This window comes from Pagrus pagrus (genome assembly GCF_965226575.1).
Source record: "Pagrus pagrus genome assembly, chromosome: 1".
Lineage (NCBI taxonomy): Eukaryota > Metazoa > Chordata > Actinopteri > Spariformes > Sparidae > Pagrus > Pagrus pagrus.
The window spans coordinates 24,754,789-24,773,387 of record NC_140185.1 but is presented as its reverse complement, the minus strand read 5'-3'; the positions used below and the strand labels follow the sequence as shown (position 1 = coordinate 24,773,387).

At 38.2% G+C, this 18,599-nt stretch overlaps 2 protein-coding genes across 5 annotated transcripts in view; one reads left to right on the top strand and one right to left on the bottom strand.

Annotated features, from left to right (window-relative positions):
* Positions 1–439: 439 nt before the first annotated feature.
* On the bottom strand, positions 440–12,774 carry rab27a (RAB27A, member RAS oncogene family). Its single transcript, XM_084359435.1, has 6 exons — positions 12,509–12,774; positions 4,984–5,152; positions 3,437–3,522; positions 3,218–3,321; positions 2,866–2,989; positions 440–2,499 (listed from the first exon to the last, which is right to left on the bottom strand). Exons 2-6 carry the CDS (start codon positions 5,134–5,136, stop codon positions 2,304–2,306), a joined length of 663 nt encoding a protein of 220 aa, XP_084215561.1. The 5' UTR covers positions 5,137–5,152; positions 12,509–12,774; the 3' UTR covers positions 440–2,303.
* The window catches only part of pigb (phosphatidylinositol glycan anchor biosynthesis, class B), a 9,341-nt gene continuing 2,799 nt past the window's right edge, over positions 12,058–18,599 (top strand). The window contains exons 1-6 of one of the 4 annotated variants that reach the window (XM_084359394.1): positions 12,058–12,179; positions 16,978–17,140; positions 17,241–17,370; positions 17,975–18,092; positions 18,177–18,281; positions 18,378–18,508. In XM_084359394.1, the coding sequence (XP_084215520.1) occupies positions 12,078–12,179; positions 16,978–17,140; positions 17,241–17,370; positions 17,975–18,092; positions 18,177–18,281; positions 18,378–18,508 (749 nt within the window). In that variant the 5' untranslated portion in view covers positions 12,058–12,077. The other 3 variants (XM_084359397.1, XM_084359395.1, XM_084359396.1) reach the window with 3 other exon arrangements.

Genomic DNA, 18,599 nt, shown 5'->3' with positions numbered 1-18,599 from the left:
TGCAATAAGAAAAATGGGTTTCAAATGTGGACTGTGGTATTACAAAATATTGATAGGGTTGAACACAATTCCCTTTTGTTCTCTTTTTCTATCCTGAGTTAGTAAATGTTTTCCATATAATAATGAAATCACTGTGCAAAGATCCAGCATTTTATATATTTATGTACTATTTTTTTCTTTGTTTTGGTATGTATTTAGGTTGTTGGGCCTGTTGATAAAGGCTGTGATAGTGTGTGCATATGTGTTAGTATCAGAAGGTATTGGTCTGATTTTATTTGGTATTGTTTTGGTGTTGTGAAAAAGAACATTTTGTGTTGTATGTTTCATTATGAACACACATCAGAGATCAATGATGCCTAGGAACAGGACCTGGTATCAGTGGCACTTGTACACATCACTAAGTGACTGATTATATGAAATGAGATACTGCTTCAAGGAATACATAAATAAAAATGTTTATTTTTGGACATAATTTACATATTTTGCATATGAAACTGTATGGCACAATTATAAAACATTAACTATTTCAGTTTAGTCCTACTAATATAATCAAATTCAATTTCAGTAATAGATTTTCAAAACTGTGGATTGAAACTGAGTGAAAAAATATATTCAGTGTCTTATCTAAAACACATTCACCCCTTAATACAAGAAAGAAAAACAGTGTGATACAAATAATGTGGATTTGTGTGTGACACGATAACAGTTGGGACATACCATTTCAGTGTTTTACTGGGTATACATACTATTTTTGTAAGATATTTATATATAGAAGACAACAGCCTAAACAGTAGCCACATTCAGTAAAATTATAACATGTTGCTGTGTGAAATAGCACCTTTCCTCTTTTTCCCTGAATTCCAACGTTTTTATTTTATAAAAGTGTATACATTTTTTAATAATTGTCGCAGGGATTGTCGGCCCACCACCATAACAATAAAACACCGTGGGAACTTATTTAGATTCATAATCATCATGGGGCCACGGCACAAGGTGCAAGCATTTAAAATCTGACATATGATCACATCTGATATAATTCCATACAATACATTACAAGTGAATGATGATAATAATAATGATACTACGGGTGGAGTTACTTAATATCCATAAGGTCTGACCCTATTAATCGAATCGTTATCCGGGACAATATTTGTTTGAACGTTTATGTATTTACAGAGGCAGAACGATTTGGCTGGTTGTTTTAAACATCTATAAGTAGTTGATGAGAGTCATTTTTCAACCGAAGCACTGAATTAAATCGTCACTAGATGTCCCCAAACTAACTTTTTAGTTTAAAAAGGTAAATCTAATCGTAGCATCACATTTTGTCCAAACAGTCAAAATATGCAAATTCTATTTCTTTATTTATTGTGTGGGTTTTTGTACAGCAGGATACACTACCTGGGTTCCTGAGTTATTGCTCAGTTGTTGTTTTTTTTCGCTTTTTTTAACGCATTTTTTCCTCTTATCAAACAACTGAGCATCAATGATTGTAACTATTTGCAGAACGTGTTGCCGTACATTCTAAAGTATAGATGACTCAGTCAAACTGCAGTCCATAATTCTCGTTTGGAGGCAAACAAGCACAATTATTGATCTATAAAATAAAATAAATGAGTGTTAATTGTCCATCTATCGTCGGATTGGCAACATTTTTCAAGGCTGTGGCACCAATGAGATTGCAGCCTGACAGTAGAGCATTGGTAGTACATAACTGGTTATCTATAAATACATCCATCGGAAACTTCTCTCCATCAACAAACCTTGACTACAGTCACTATTTATCTGGCAGTAGAAAGAGACATAAAAGTGGCTTTTTTGAGTTAATTGCAGTGTGAATCTACGCTAACCTTACAGCAAGTAAAGAGCATTAACAGTGTAATTATGGCACATCTGACGGAGCAGCTCAGATTGCTTCGACTTGGAGCACAAAGTTCATACCTGATAACATGATCATCATATCCAGCTGATGACTGAAGTTGAACATTTCAGCCATACGTTATAACAAATAAATATCCCACACTCCAATATGAATGAATTATGTAAAAAACTAATCATATTAATTGAAATGAAATGCCCATATTTGAGAGGCACTTAACTCTGACAATTAATATAGCATCTCAATGAAAGTATCAGTAATGCACTGGTTTGTGGGGCAAGGGACAGATAATGTCAAGGTTTACCCAACATAGAACACAATATATGCGTAATTATTTATATATGTACTCCCAATTTGGATGTCTTCCTATTTTTTCACCACTATTATGGACACAGATGTGTAACCACAATGGCTCCTCATCATTCTAACATGCACATTTGCTCCTGTCAGAACTCTCTGAGAGGTCTGGGTTGGTGGCTCCATTAACTCGGACGGTCCCATCGGGGATCCAGGACTTGTCAACACATCGTTCCATCCTCTTCATGATGAGATCCAGCAGGACGTCCACTGCCTGGCTGACGTTCTGTCCGTTTGCAGCGCTCGTCTCAAAGTACGGGATTCTGCATGTGGGAACACATTAGTTATAAACACAGGACCACCGACCGCTGCTGCCAGTTACAACAGAAACCTGACCTTGGTTTCTGAAGTTCCCTCAAAAAAAGACCATAAACATTTGGTCTATTTCCCTCTTGAAGGCCTTTAAAACATTTAACACAGTATTGATTTCCACTACAATATCTGTTTTTTTAGTAAAGGCGTGTCCAGCAGGATATTTTACACGTATACACAAATATTTGCCTTTCCAGGAGGACCAATTTAGTGTGACATTCTCCTACACAGACTTGGACAAACAATACAGCCACTGCCTTCTTGACAAACACTTGAGGGAGAGGTTCATGTACAGATGGATCAAAACTGAGACATACCCATACTTCTCTGCCAGCTCACGGGCCTCATCTTCAGACACTGCTCTCTGATCTGTCAGGTCACATTTGTTGCCACACAAGATGACGTCTGGACTTTCACAGTATGCGTGAACCTGTAACTGACCTGAGAGGTGCATTCAGCAATTTAGTATGTTTTCAGTCCTGTTTAATCACATAATATATTGGGTTTAACAGCAGCTTAGATGAGCAAGACACAAAGAGTGTTTTAGTTACCATTCACTGAAAGTATTTCAGCATTCAAAAAGGGATTTAACTCAGGTGTCATTTTTGAAAGAACCATCAGTTTAATAACTAAACAAGTACATTTAGTGAGACACATTAGAGGACATACTCATCCAGTTCCTGACGTTGAGGAAGCTTTGTTCATTTGTGAGGTCAAACAGGAGGAGGAAACCCATGGCGTCTCTGAAGAATGCAGTCGTTAAACTCCGAAACCTGATACCATTCAGGAAGTAAAGCACATGAGACATACAATTAGTAGAGGAAGAGACATACTTGAAAACAACTGAAGACAAGACCAGGTTGAGAAAGTCTGAAGTACTTCATGTACCTCTCCTGTCCTGCAGTGTCCCACAGCTGCATGTGGATCTTCTGGGTTCGACCTGAAGTTCCATCTGGACCCGTTGATTTGTACATCTGAGTGAAACAGAGGGGAGAAGTGAAGTTAAACATGATATCGAAAACTACAAAACCAAAAAGATAAGACAGAAAAATCCAATCCCAATCTGGATGGGTTCTGTTGGGGGAACATGGCTTTTTGTTACTGCTGGCTCAAAGGAGGAAATTCCTAGTGTGGTTTAGTGCCAGTTGCACATTCTCCTTTACTTTAAAGACAGAAATCAAGAATGTAAAGGCATCCTAGGCAACATCCACCAGCTACACCTGTTAATTAATTATGTATGAATTACTTTTTTCTTTTAAATCAATTAATTATAATAATGAATGTTGTTGAGCTGTCTCTGAGGACGGCAATCGAAGGTAATACCACAAACTCAATACCAATGTGCATATTGTATTCTGTATTACATCTCTTTTATTCCTCCAAAAGTACATCAAATACAAACTCTTGCATCACAGACCTACATTTTCACTGATTTGAATTTACTCTAAAAGATTAGCAGCAATAATCTGTTGTTTCATTGTAAACTGGATGACGGCTGCTTACAGTAACTCAGTGTTATTGAGATTTCTCCCAACAGTCCAGGAAAAAACGTATACCTGCCAAGAAGTAAATTTAATTTCACAGCACATTTCTTCGTTCAGATGTTATCCACATCTGGTCTTTAATCTATTCAACACTGCATTAGTTTTCATTAGCCAGTTAAGGTGGATGCCTAAGTCTATTCAAGCTTGAAAGTAGCGTTAAGTCTTTACTCTTAGATTTTTTGTCTATGTGAGATTGTATATCCATAGTCAGTGTATTAAATGCAGTAGATGTCAGCTGACCCCGTCTATAGCAGACTGTCTGACAGACGGTCTGTTGTATGGTTTTTACATTTCACAGATTTTAACAATCAAAGACAGGCATCAACATTCTGGGTTGTTTGAGGACACACTGTAATTACTTATTGTCCTTTAATCATGACGTTTAATTGTGAGAATATACATTTTCAAATCAAATCATTTTCAAAAGTGATGGAAAAGCTTCTAATAAAAATTAATGATCAGCAAAATAAGTTTTAGTGTCCATTATAGTTTTAAAAAAAACAAAAAAAAAACTGTTTTATTCTTGGAGCTGGAGGTCAGCAGCATTAAAGCGTGAATATTAAGTAAATATGAACACTGCTCAGCTGTTTGCCAATGGTATGAAGTGTTTATTCTTAAGGAGGGTGCTGCCTGCCATTCACCAACATTAGTCATAACTCGGACTTCTGTTGCAACATTCATCAGTCGGCTTTTGTTACAACCCTGTTACTTAATAGTGAAGGAATGCATTTAAGCCCCTGATTAGGCAGCCGTAAATGCTTGTAGCACACACCAACACAAGGAAGTCTTACATCCGAATTGCAGAATGTGTGCTTTAACTGAATGGAGGAAATCCCCAACAGTTCTTAAGCCAACTTGAGTTACGCTTTACTCAAAACTGGTTGAACTTACCACTCTTTTTTCTCTGAAGTCTATTCCGACTGTAGTGATGAACTTGGAGTTGAACTTGCCATCTGTGTATTGGTAGAGGAAGCTGGTTTTTCCCACGCCAGAATCACCAAGGGCTAGGAATTTGATGAGGTAATCATATTCCCCATCAGACATAGTGAGTGCTTAATTTCTGAAACAGACAAACAAGTCACTTAATCTACAATCATACTGTTTGGCAAAGAAATGAAATTCAAAATGAACTGGTATTTGTTTTTTCTATTGCCCAAATGTAAAGCATTGACTGGATCATGTCGATGGTGACACGCAAAACGCACACTGACAGCCGTCTGCATCTCATACAAACACCAGAGAACGATTTACTTGCAAGAAGCTCTGGATATTTAAAGGGATAATCCTGACCATCAAAAAGTAAAACCAACAACTATTTTTTCCTTAAAAAAACAAGTGTTTCCTGCGTAGCCAAAGCCCTAATATAACTTTTCCTCTGTGCCATTGTGTCCAAAAGCTACAAAAAAACCCCATCAATGAGTCACACAGCACCTATGCACTGCTCCTGCTCTACATTCTGGCACACCAAATGTGTATTCATCTGCCACCGCTGAAAATAGTCCCAGAAAAAAGCACTATTTACTCCTGTTTGAGTAACATTTGATAAAAACTGCAGTAGCCAGCTTTTTAGGGAAATGACAGAGCCTTTTTTAAAAGTGGAAAGTGTACATTTGTTGCCAGTTTTTAAAGGTTTCAGACAGTTGGAGACTTCGATGTGTTCTTGAAATTTTTTAAACTAATCTAGGTCACTCTATGTGGACAGCAACTAACGGTTACAACTTAATACCATATTACAAATTACAAAACATATGCAATACGAGAATTACCAAAAGATTTCTAATTATCAATGAAACAGTCTCTGCCTGTATGACATCAAATTTGGCTTGTCATGTGATAACATTTTGTTTCAATTATTTTTTCCAAATTGAATTCACACAAATGTTTCCAACTGGGAACTAATTTTTCAGATTAATACCATATGAATTCACTTAAAGATTAAACTAATGACTGCCTCATTCACCACTCTCTGTATAACAGAGACTAACGGGCAACAAAACCAACAGGAGAGGGAGAGAGATGTCAACCAAGTCCAGTTTGTACAGTACATACCCACACAGACAGGAGGTCAAATCAGGCAACACAGTTGAAAACATTGTGTTGGTGAACAATGGGTGTGTAAGATCTGTCTCTCAAGTTCCTAAAGATCATTTAGGAAAAATATCTTACACAACAGGAGTTTGGTATTGGAGTGTAGACTCATCCTTCCAGTCCAACTGGATGATTTAACAGTTAGTAATAAACATTTAATTGCGGTGGCCATCATCTTCACATGAATCTATCCTCACTCTGATGCAGGTCAACTGAGAACAACCATAAAAACAAAAGCTAAAACACATCTGTCTTTGCCATTAGATTTACGTAAGGACATCATGTCCTACAACAGATGCCAACCTTCATGACTTATTGAAGATCTCACCACTATGGTAGATAAAGCGATCCATTACACTGGTACCTTAAGTCAACAAATACAGCACAGGGAGAGCTCACAATTAATGTGTAAATCAGTTATTTATCTATAATCTGAAGGACCAGTGAAAATGCGCCAATGACAGCATGTAGGTCAAACTTGCCAGCTTAATTTGGCATAACATCTTTCACTTTCCACATTTTCCCACACATTTAATAAGTAACGAAAGAAACAGGCTCCGGTCCACCTCCATACTGTGTAGTTTAACCCAAAGGCAGCAATACATTTTATCTTCACTATTGGCCCGCAGACACACATTTGTACAGTACATGGCATTGTGGGTGAATGTGTGTAACAAAAGAGCGGTTTCGTCATGCTGACACAGTGACAGGAAGCATTATAAATTCCTGTCTTTCTACAGCCACAAACACCAAAACAGACCACACTCAAGTTTCTATCTACTCACTGTCACTTTGAAAAGTAGTAGTTGTAGTTTTTCTCAATACATTAGTAGCTTGTTGAATATTATTAAATAAGCAAGTGTGAAGGCACGTACTGTATGACACTTACACAATGAAAATGAGAAGCACACAACATTTTCACTTGACATGGTCGACCAATTCAAGTCAAAACATTTAAAACTAAGCACAGATGGATCATATGACCCATGCGTAGAAAAGTATTCAGACAAGTCTTACATTCCTCTTCTGTAACCCCCAGTGAGCCTTTCATCTGCAGCCATAAGCAGCTTAAGGTCTTGTGCAAAATCAGGATCCATGATAAATGCACAGTGATGGAAACGGTTTGTTTCAAGCACTGATGTGGCCATAAACGGTGAGCAAAGACCACCGAGCCCCCGAACTATCATGTCCACATTCTTGCTCGGGGGCCTATTTTGACGCAGGTGGGTTAAAAGTTATAAATAAGGTCTTATTTAGAATTTTCAAAAGCCATAGGCCTTTCCATCAGGGCTGATGAGATAAGCTCAGGTTGGATCACTTGCCATCAACCATTAAATAACTTACACAAACTTTAGTGAAATTATTATGCATTCCAATTCCTTCAGTTTTATTACTCTTTACTGCTCGTTCTTGAACATATGTTTTAGACTTTTATCAATCTCTTTCTGTTTTCAAAAAAGCTATCTCACTGTTATTAATAAAAGAAATAAGATGATGCCATTAGTGAGCTGCATATTCACTATAAATAGACTCTTTAAGCACCAAAGTCATCATAGAAACTGTAAAAAACAGAATGACTGCTTGCCTGTCAGCTTGTTTTATTTTGGTCAGTGAAGATTGTTTTATCAGATCTAAACATCCACACCTTTATATTCAAATATGAGCAGGACTAATTAGCTTAAAACACATACCTTCATGCCACATTTCAACTATCTTTTATTCAAAAGGCCCTCTACTGATACATATACACCCAGTTGGCAATGTATTAGTCACACCTAGCTAAAATGTATGCAGTCTTTAACAACAGGCCAGCAGCTAAAGTTCAGTTGTTGAAAGTGTTGCTGAAAGAGTTGTGTCACCTTTCTGGTAATTTGGGAGGATTTATTGCATTATTCTGAGCCATGTTTCTAAACTTTTGTTCAACCTCACACAGACTTAGCAATGCCTATAAACATGAATTAACACCTCCTGTTCTGTATATTGCATTAGTTTTGGTTAGGTGTACCAGAGAACGTGGCAACCACGCGTCCCTGGTCGACCTTATTCACAGCAGGCATTTTGTCATAGCAGGAAAAGCTCAGACGAAATTAATACGATTAATTGTGGCTGCAGCACATTTAGATGAGGGTCCTGTTATTGTGCATGTTGGCTCACATTAATGGCAACTGGGATGACTACTGAGACTGAACTGAGACACCGTTAATGTTATTAGCTACAAGCGAACTTTTCCTGCGACAAAAACAAAACAAGGGATACTAAAGCAGTGATGTACAGTTGTGGTCAAAAGTTTACATACACTTGTAAAGAAAATGTATATCATGGCAGTCTTCACTTCCACTGATTTTTTTATCCCTTGGCCATTTTCACCTCAATTAGATGATTCTGATAGCCATCCACAAGCTCCTGGCAGAATTTTTAACCACTCCTCTTGACAGAATTGGTGAAGTTCAACTAAATTTGTTGGCTTCCTGCCACAAATTTGTTTCTTCAGCACAGTCCACATGTTCCTGATGGTTAGGACTTGGGAAGACCATTCCAAAACCTCAACTCTAGCCTGATTTAGCCGTTCCTTCACCACTTTCGATGTGTGTCTGGGATCATTGCCCCGTTGGAATACCCAACTGCACCCGAGACCCAATCTTCTGACTGATGATTTTAGGTTTTCCTGAAGACTTTGGAGATAATCCTTCTTCATTATTCCATGTACTTTCTTTAGAGCACCAGATCTACTGGCAACATATTGCTGCTCATTGTGGCCAAACAACTCATTTTTTGTTTCATCTGAAAACAGAGTTTTCCTCCAGAGGGTTTTTTCTTTGTCCATGTGATCAGCAGCAAACTTCAGTCAAGCTTTAAGGTGCTGCATCTGGAGCGAGGGCTTCTTTCTGTGGACACTGTCACCTGTCTGCCAGCAGCTTCTCATTCATTGCAGACTTGCTTTTTGGTGGTTTCTGGTTGACTCTTGAGCATCCTGACCAATGTTCTCTCAGCAGTAGGTGATAGTTTGCATTTTCTTGTGCATGCACGTTATACTTCCAAACAATGGTTTGTACAGTTGATCTTGGGCCCTGTAAATGCTTTGAAACTTTACTAGGTTGTTCAAATCAATAATTGGCTCTTTCAGATCAATGCTGGGCGCTTCAGACGATCACACTGTACTGTTTGTGGCTGAGTCTAATAGGTGTATCAAACAAGCCCTATTAAAATGGGCCCAGAAAAGTCACTAGCCATTATCAATCATAATCACTCAGAAGAAGTTCAGAGGCCACGCTACAAAGAAATTTTGATTCACACAACTTTCTATAACCACCAAAATTGATGGCTCAAGTTACTGTATGTATATTTTTGAGCCAGCAGATTCGGTCACATTTTCAGAAGACCCATAATCAATTCAGATTTGAAGCAAACTTCATGAATGTTTTAAGTATTATGGGTTCCACTCATTCCATCACAGAAAAATTTGAGCTGTAGAAATCATTGGAAGTGAAGACTGCCATGATAAACATTTTCTTTACAAGTGTATGTACATTTTTTACCACAACTTCTAACTTAGTCAACAGATTAAACACTTTTCTACCAGAGTTACTGACATTATTATTGAAAACTCTGCCAGTAAAACTTGAGTCAGTTTAAGACATATGTTTTGAGTGAAAACAGGTCACAGAAGTGACACAGTCAAACAAAACCACACTGCTGGAGATGCAGATTGTGTCAGCAAGTTTTTGCAGACTATTATCAGGCTAATCTATTCAGACAACTTCTTACTGAGCCCCAATCGAAATACAAAAATAGCATAATCTCATGTTTGCAAGCGAGTGTAATAGTGAAATTAAAGCAAACATTCATGCATAATATATTTGCAAATTATATGACATTTCAAGGCTATTGCCAAGTCATATTTCTCAAACCTATCTCAGCTGTAAAAAGGAAGCGAGCTCTAATGGCAGGGTATGATCTTCCGTTGTGTTAGATATGAAAACACAGAGTGAGGTAAATAAAAGAAAAAACAACACGCCTTATCCTTAAGACTGCCTTAAATCAACCTGTCTGAAACAACAAACTCTCGACCTGGCCTCCTGTACTGGATGTAGAACTGTACTGGAGCGCTCCAAATGAAACATAATGATGCTGGTTTCACATTAAAGGAGGTGGAAATGAGCTGGCATTAAGAAAGCATTCAAAGTTGGCAAGAAGACACCTCTGAGACTTCTTAACTGTGAATCACTGTCCAGGGTTGAGTGGTCTCCCAAATATATCAACTTTCTTTAATTACCTTTTATGCCTTAGAAATTGCGCAAACTAATTTGGTTTTGAAAGAAATAACATTAGTCTCGTGTTTCCCACAACCTTTTAACAGACAACAAATGAGGCCCTGTTGTACTACAAGACTGAGGTGTCACATAATACAGTCATTCCTTAAGTGGAACGGGCCTCACAAGCAGCAGTTAAAGCGCAATTTAAAACTAACTGTGACGCCGATCTTAACACAATTTATTGGTGTCATTAACGTCAATGAAAACTCCTGTCTGGTAACACCTATGTCTATACTGTAAGTGGTGATTATCCTGGCACGTTTTGACAAGATGCTGTAGAGGAGGTTTGTTTGTTTTTCTTAACTGATAGAGATGCACTGTGTACTGAGTATATAAGCTTTAAAAACACAAATTAGAAACAGACATGTAATAGTATGACTTTTTTTCCTTTTATAATACAATTCTGATATGTAAACACAGTCTATTCGCTGTCACATGGTGACAATCTAACACCATTTAACCCAGTAGATCTTTAGTTGATGTGGATCGCTCACATCTGACCAGTACAAGATCCACTTATAAAGATTAGTATCGTTGCTGATAACCAATCCATGTATCAGATCAGAGCATTCAAGTCGGTATTACCAACTAGTCAAAGCAGTCGCCTGCCCCTGGGACCCCAGAAACCTCCAGGGTAAATTTTTTCTCTGGTAATTTGATTAATTGTTCATTTGTAGTTACATAGTGTATTTTACTGAAACAACTGTAATTAGCCTAAAATTACCACAAACTAATAACTAATACCCATACCATGTGCAGAAAGAGGGGAAAATAGGTCAATAGGTCTCAACAGTGTGTTTTTGCTCTTGGTTAATTCAAAATGTCTGAAAACATGTGCAAGCATTTTGTACAGGGTCACATGATCACACCACAATTTTGACAGCTCTTAAGAGGGTTGAAGGTGCTACTTAGGTTGATAAAATCTTTTAAATTGTTGTATTAGAAATTCTGTTCATGATTTTGTGGCATATTTTAGTCATCTACCTTGTGTTGCTCGTCTGTAGCTTGTTGTTATTCCTGCATATTTTGCTGGCACTCTCTTAAAAGTGATGTTTAATCTCCACAAGTCTTTCCTATTTAGATAAGGTTTAAATAAAGCAGAAGTGGACTAACTCTGCTCGTGTTTGCCAGGCAAGTGCTACCACCCATGCAGACCAGCAAACAAAAAGCGGCTTTAATCATTTGTCAGGGAGAAGTGGAAGACCCACCCTGGGCAGCTGTCCAACACAGAGGCCGGCAGCTCCTTGGGAAAATCCGGATATGCGCATACCATAAACCTGAAAGGGCGCAGCAGCAGAAATGACACACTACATGATGGTGTAACTCAGAATAAAATCACCATGCATCCTTAAAACTCCTGGCTACCAAAGCTAAATACCTTGTGAGGATTTATCTACAGCAGCAGTACTCGTTGTGAGGACATAAAACTCAATCCTCATTCTGCTGGGACACAAACAAACACTCAAATCTCAAACTGTAACAAATAGAAGATATCAATGACCCTCAGCTGGTCCTCATGTGGCTGGCACTGTCACTGATGGTCAGGAGGCCTCTTAGGCAAGAAATAATCACTTTTCACTTGATATGGATTCTGGCAAGAAGGACGATGTGGATGCCAACTTCCCAGCTTCCTCTGTCAGACATATTGCAGCCAGCTTATGGGTCCAAACATGCCTAAACTCTGTTGTACGTGTGAATAACTTGAACTCTGCTTGGAGAGACCCGTTGTTTTTTTTACTTGCATTAACAGCGATGTTAGTTTATACGAGTTTTGAACAAGTGTGGAAAAAGCTAACAAGTCTGAGAAGGAGGCAGGTGTAAAAAAAAGTAACGACAACGAGGGTGAATTTGACAAGCAGATTATTGGGCAGTAAATCTGCTACCAACGCAGATAAATGAGTGAATTTAACGTTAAAGGAAACTTTTAGAAACTCTCGCTAACTCCTGACAGATGCTACAGACGGGTTTGTTCGCCTGACATTTCCTGGAAACACATTGTAAGTAACGTTACTCACCAGCCCCGGGGCGTTGCTGCCGTGTCGTGGTGTTTAAAAAAAGTAGTTAGTTAAAAGTGACCGCTGAAGACTCTTCCGCAAGGTGAGTAAATGAAGACTTTACTTTCTCCGTCGCCCCTGAGCCATTAGCTGCTGACATGAGAGCCGCTTCATTAACACTGACCCGCAGCTCTGCTCTCCGTGGTGAGCCGTGCTGCTGAGAAACAGCTCCTCCCCACGGAGCTAACGGCCGTTACATCCTCACAGCTAGCTTAACTGAGGGGAAACACCGGCCGTTACAACACCATGACGACTAGAGGCCGATCGAGTTACTGTACTCGAGTATTTCTACTTCAGGCTACGTTACACAAATACTCCAATACACTTAATAGGGGCATATTGTAGTCTTTATTTCACCTCATTTATAAGACAACTTGTTAACTAAGTAGGCTAAATTCCAGTGGTGGAAAGTAATCAAATACATTTACTCAAGTACAGTAGCCTACTTAAATAGACTTCTGAGGTAATTGTACTTTTATTGAGTATTTATATTTAAGAGGGAAATATTGTGCTTTTTACTTAAAGGTGCAATATGTAAGAATGTTGGATGAAAACAATCAAAACTTTATCAGCAGAATATGTTGGAATAGAGTGGTGTAGTAATGAGTCTCAACCCCAGACACCAGTTAGCATTTTTGAACTTCCGGTTCCCATGTCCCAAAGTGAATGAGTTTTTTCAATGGGTTTTCAGTTAATTACCTGAAATAAGGTCTGTGGTTACCACAAGCTTAAGATATTTAGTTTTGTTCTACAACATAAAATACAGCATTAAATGTCCAAAAACGGAGTTATGAAGAGCTTAGCCCTCTTAAAAATGGCGGCAAGTGGCCAAATGAGACTACAGAAATTGTCATGGACATCAAATGTTGTTTTGAGTACAAATTCAACAGGTGGCCAATTCTTATATATCCCACCACTGATTGTGCCTATTTAATATCTTTTTGTCACAGTTAGCTTCTTTGCAGATTCAGATTAATAGGCTACAATCACATCAACAAATAAATTATGATGTATTATTATTAATGATAAAACTTCATTGATCCCTGAAGGTATCAAGCTGTATATAAAGTATAAAGCAGCCTATATCCATAGTGCCAGTATCAGTACTATGGTGGTTCAGTACCATTCAATACCGATATCAGTAGGCTATACAAAGTCAGTATTGAACAATACCCAACCGTTGAAATTAACATATTAATTTACATTAAATTGAAACAAACATAAGACAGTGTCCTGTCTCAAGCTTGACACATAAAATCTTCCCATAGAAAAGCTCAGTTTTTTTAATAATCACGCCCCAAGAACTAAAATGAAGAAAGAAATTAAGGATAATTTAAGTACAACCTTTAAATTATCATATAATTCACACCATCATGAAATGGTCTTCTACAATCTCACCTAAACCTGGTTTTGGCACTCATACAAAGATGGCAGCGTATAATGAACATCACAGTCTCTAGAGGCCACTTGAAGAGGTTAACAGCACTTTAAGTTGTGTTTGATGACATATTAAGCCTCAGAGCTGTACCAATTATACTTTTTTGATTCACAAAGACAGTATGTAACATTTATTTATTCATTCAGTATATACATTTAACATAAAGCATTCAGAGAAGGTCTTAGGCAAACGACTTCCTTCTGTAAGCTTTGGAAATAAAAAATAAATGTATAATGGCATGTCATGGCAAACTTTGACACGTCTTTTTGAAACAGTTGATAATTCAGGAGGTCAAATTATTAAATATTTTATTTTTGCACATCAACAATCCCCCAAATAGCATAACTTTATCCATGCTGGTCTTGACTTTAGTTCAGCCTCCACCTCTGACAGTCCAGCAGCCTTTGATGTCGTTCTTCTGGCTTCTGTCTGTGAAGTATTTCCTGAGTGATGAGTTATTGTGACGAACTGTCTGTTTCACTCTGTTTCTTTGGCACATCCTGGTTTTGCTGTTCTGAACTCTTCAGCGCCGGGTCAAAGTAAGGTCTGTAGATATAAATACCACCACCGAAACCCAGCAGTGTGACAAAGGCAATCTGCGAGAAGGGTATTCTTCTTCTAAACATGACTTCTTTTAAAATAAGAATCCCAATGTTAAGACACGAGATGATCCTGAAAGAAGAGTAAATTGGTGTTATGTAGGGAACTTAATCTAGACACTGAATTATAATCAAATAATCTTTTTAAAATCATTTTGCATCTCCTGTGCTCTGTTGAATGTTACATGTTCTTGCAAAATTTTAGGCATAACTTGCGGCACGGATGGTTTCAAGCTAACTGCTGATTTGCTTGCTGTGCTGGACCAAATGCTACTGTTTAAGCAGCATATCCAGAGCCACCACATAGTACTTCTGCATAAACTAAACAAAATAAAAAATCTAAATCCCTGACCAGCCACAGGATTCCCCCTCATGTCCTTACACCCTCATATGAAATTCTTAAGTCAGAGGGTATCTTCAACCCAAAAGTCTGGTGTCTGTTTACCGTGTCCATTCAGGAGTGAACCTGTAGCCCTGCACACAGCTCAACACACTTAGACATAGCTTTATTACATCTATACTGAAACTAAAACACCTTCCAATACTCTCCTTAACAAGAGGAGTGCCAGAATGTGAAGTAGATTCTCATGTGTTTCACCCTCAGAGAAACTTGGGCTTGTTTTTTAAATTGTTAAAATTAATAAAAATATCCCAATTAACACATTCCCAGACTCATATCACTCAAAATCCAAGGATAACTGGATTTGAACAATGGTCTTTACCTCATGCGTTCTCATATGTATATACTCCTGCATGTATCAAGCTGTATAAGAGTGTATTTTTATGATGCATATGGAACAAGGCAAATTAGATGGGATTAGTGATTACACACTGGCTGATGGCTGCATTACCTGAAAAAACTATCTGCTAGTAGAGCGATCAAGTCATCTATCAAACACTGATGTTCTGCACTAGGAAAGATACTTTAATCAAGTGATCAGTCCCTATGAACTCAACAGAATCCCTACACTTCCAAAATGTTCCGTTTTTATGGTCATATAAACCATTTTGCCATGAGAACAAAGCCATTTACCCTGACTTTTAAACTATTTTCACTGAGAATTATTTACATTTGTATGAGTCTTATTTTGAAACATCCAGACCGGATATACACAGAGCGTCTGCTAGCTTAACAGTTTCCTTAACCTTAAGCTGAATAATAAAGGCACTTATGCTGGTTTGGAGAACATTCTCAACAACATTTATAACTTACCGACGAGCGGTTTATTCGAAGCGTCTGCAGTCACCAAACGGAGACAGGCAGGACAGCATGGAGGTTAAAAGACAAGACACAACTTCAAGGACTCAGAGGAGACTTGTGTTCAGCAGGCATGCGTTCTTCTTCTACTGTGTGAATTCTGGTAGAACCGTGAGAGCTACAGTTCGCCACCTAGCGGACAGTGCAGCGACCTCCTCCCTGCTCTGTAGAGTGATACTGCAAAGATTTACCTGGGCGACATTAGAGAAAACTTGAGTTTACATCATTTAAACAAGAGTGGAGGAAGTATTCAGATTTTTACTTGAGACACAGCAGTAATAATAAAAATAATTTTTAAAAAAAACTGCATTCAAAATGGCACTAATATAATTTAAGTAAAATCATAATCAGATAATAGTAAGAAATACTGTCACAACTGCCAAAAGCTCAAGAGCTGACATATTGAGTGTTTGTTTCGTCAAAACAATACTATAAAATACAAATGTATTCATGATAAATGAAACCAATTAAAATAATTATAAACAGCAAATATTCATCTTCCTTTGTTAAACTGGAGCCTTGAAATGATTTTGCGTGAAAAAAAATGACAATTTTAAAATTGTTTTGATTTTCTGCTATAAACTTAGTGAAATTGGCTACAATATTACAATTATTACTACAACTAATACATGATTTATTTCCGCTTTCTCATTAATAGTAGTGATTAAGCGGTGCCTTTTTGTAACTGTAATGTTGACTGAGCAATGTTGTCCTTTGTAACATTTCCCTAAATGTTTTACTGTGCAAACTATTTAAATATATTGTCTGCAGTTAGGAGAAAGGTGACTCAAATGTTTCTGAGGCTCATCAAAACCAACATGTCGGTATTGTAGAGCTTTTACTTTGAAGGCGGGAAACAACGTTCCCCCGGAAGTTAGTATGAATGCGGAAGCGCAGCTGATGAGCACCGCTCGCTCTGTGCTCACTGGAAATAATAGTTCATGCTCGTTCAGTTGAAGTTGTAACAGTTTAATACTGCTGGTGAAATAAATTGTGCAGGATGTTAACTCGTAGCACCTGATCAAACAGGTTAAGTTAATATCGTATGTTTAAAGTGAAGTGTGTCTGATCTCCACTTGAGGAGTTGATTCAGCCTCTGAATCTGACTGATCACACCTGACCTACATCCTGACAGGTGTATTATGTCGGCAGCAGACTGTGGAGACAAGAAAGACAAAATGTCCTGATGGAGAACATCCGACCACGTCTGAAATTTGGGAATAAAGTGGAAGAAGTGAAACTGAGGAAACGAAAATCTCAACTGTACTCAAAGAAAGATGAATCTCTTCTCAAAGACGGTGGGACCCACACGTGATAGTTTCATGTCAGGACAAAACATGTATGCTGTGATGAAAAGAAATAACACTACTAATATGAAGGGATTGTTTGACTCCACAGGTGTGCTGAGAGCCAGAGTTGTAGTGTTTTGTGTGGCGTTCAGGCTGATCAACTGCTTCCTGGTTCAGACCAGCTTCGTCCCTGATGAGTACTGGCAGTCTCTGGAGGTTTCCCATCGGATGGTCTTCAAATATCCTTTGTGACATGATCATCTGCTGCTGTGTGACTGGACTGCTGTGGATTATCATTATTATTAGCACTAGACAACAGTGTCATAAGGAAGATCCACATAGTATGTTAATGTGTTTTTCTCCATCAGTTAGAGGATCTTATTCTGTAACTTTTCACATTCAGTGTCTCTCAATAATTTTTATTTTACCAGGTGAGTCCCACTGAGTTTGGGCACATCTTCTGCAAAGGAGTCCAGGATAAAATGACAGTATATAGAGCTGCATATAAGACAATACAAAATCCGGCAACTGGTAATAAACAAAACTTAAAATCAGAATCAGAAATATTTCATTGAGCCCTGAGGGGAAATTGTTTTTCCTTCAGCGAGGAGTTTGTCGTAGCAACATTGTGTGTTAGACACAATGTTGTGATTTTGCTGTTTTGTCCAACTAGAACTCAGCTTTGGGTTTGGGGCCACCTATTTTCAAAACTGGGCTTTTGTTTCTTACAATGCAACAAAACAACAAGCAAGTGTTGACATTTGTTTAGCTGAAACCTGTAGCTTGTTATTATTTTCGTCGTTCTTCTATTATTTTGTGCTGTTACAGCCTTAACAGTGTGACTTATGGGTACATGACCTGGGAATGGAAGGAAGGAATAAGAGGATTCTTCTATCCACTCATGTTTGCATCCATATACAAAATATTACACTTCATAAACTACGACTCTGTCTATCTCCTGGTAAGTTCTCATATCTTCTACCCAGACAACTTTACATCAGAAAGTCACTTTGTCTTTCTAATCCTGCTTTGGTTGGTTGTGCAGATTTGGCTGCCGCGAGTGTTTCAAGCACTCCTGGCTGCGTTTGCAGATGTAAAATTCTTCTTCCTCATCCGAACGCTGGAGAGTCGTGACGTTGCAACATGGACGGTGAGGAGGAGATTTGTGTGAGGAATAAAAAGGCAGAAGTGCCGGATGTAAGCCGTCATCTAATGCCTCGCTGTTTCTTCTTCTTCTGGTCTGTAGTTCTTCTGCCATCTGTGCTCTTGGTTCTCGTGGTTCTGCTGCACCAGGACTCTGACCAACAGCATGGAGACCACCATCACCTGCCTGGCTCTTTTTTATTTCCCCCTCCCGGGGTCCAAAACACACAGCAGGTCTTGACTCATCTCATATTTTCACTCTTCTTATTGTTAATTAATCTCATCTGTAAAAATAGATTATTTACAGATACCTTGTTGATGTTTT

Coding starts and splice junctions, on each gene's coding strand:
- rab27a (XM_084359435.1), bottom strand. CDS start 5,136: ATGTCTGATGGGGAATATGATTACCTCATCAAATTCCTAGCCCTTGGT. Junction 3,322..3,436: donor GACACTGCAGGACAGGAGAG/GTACATGAAGTA, acceptor GAATGGTATCAG/GTTTCGGAGTTTAACGACTG. Junction 2,990..3,217: donor CAACGTCAGGAACTGGATGA/GTATGTCCTCTA, acceptor TGCACCTCTCAG/GTCAGTTACAGGTTCACGCA.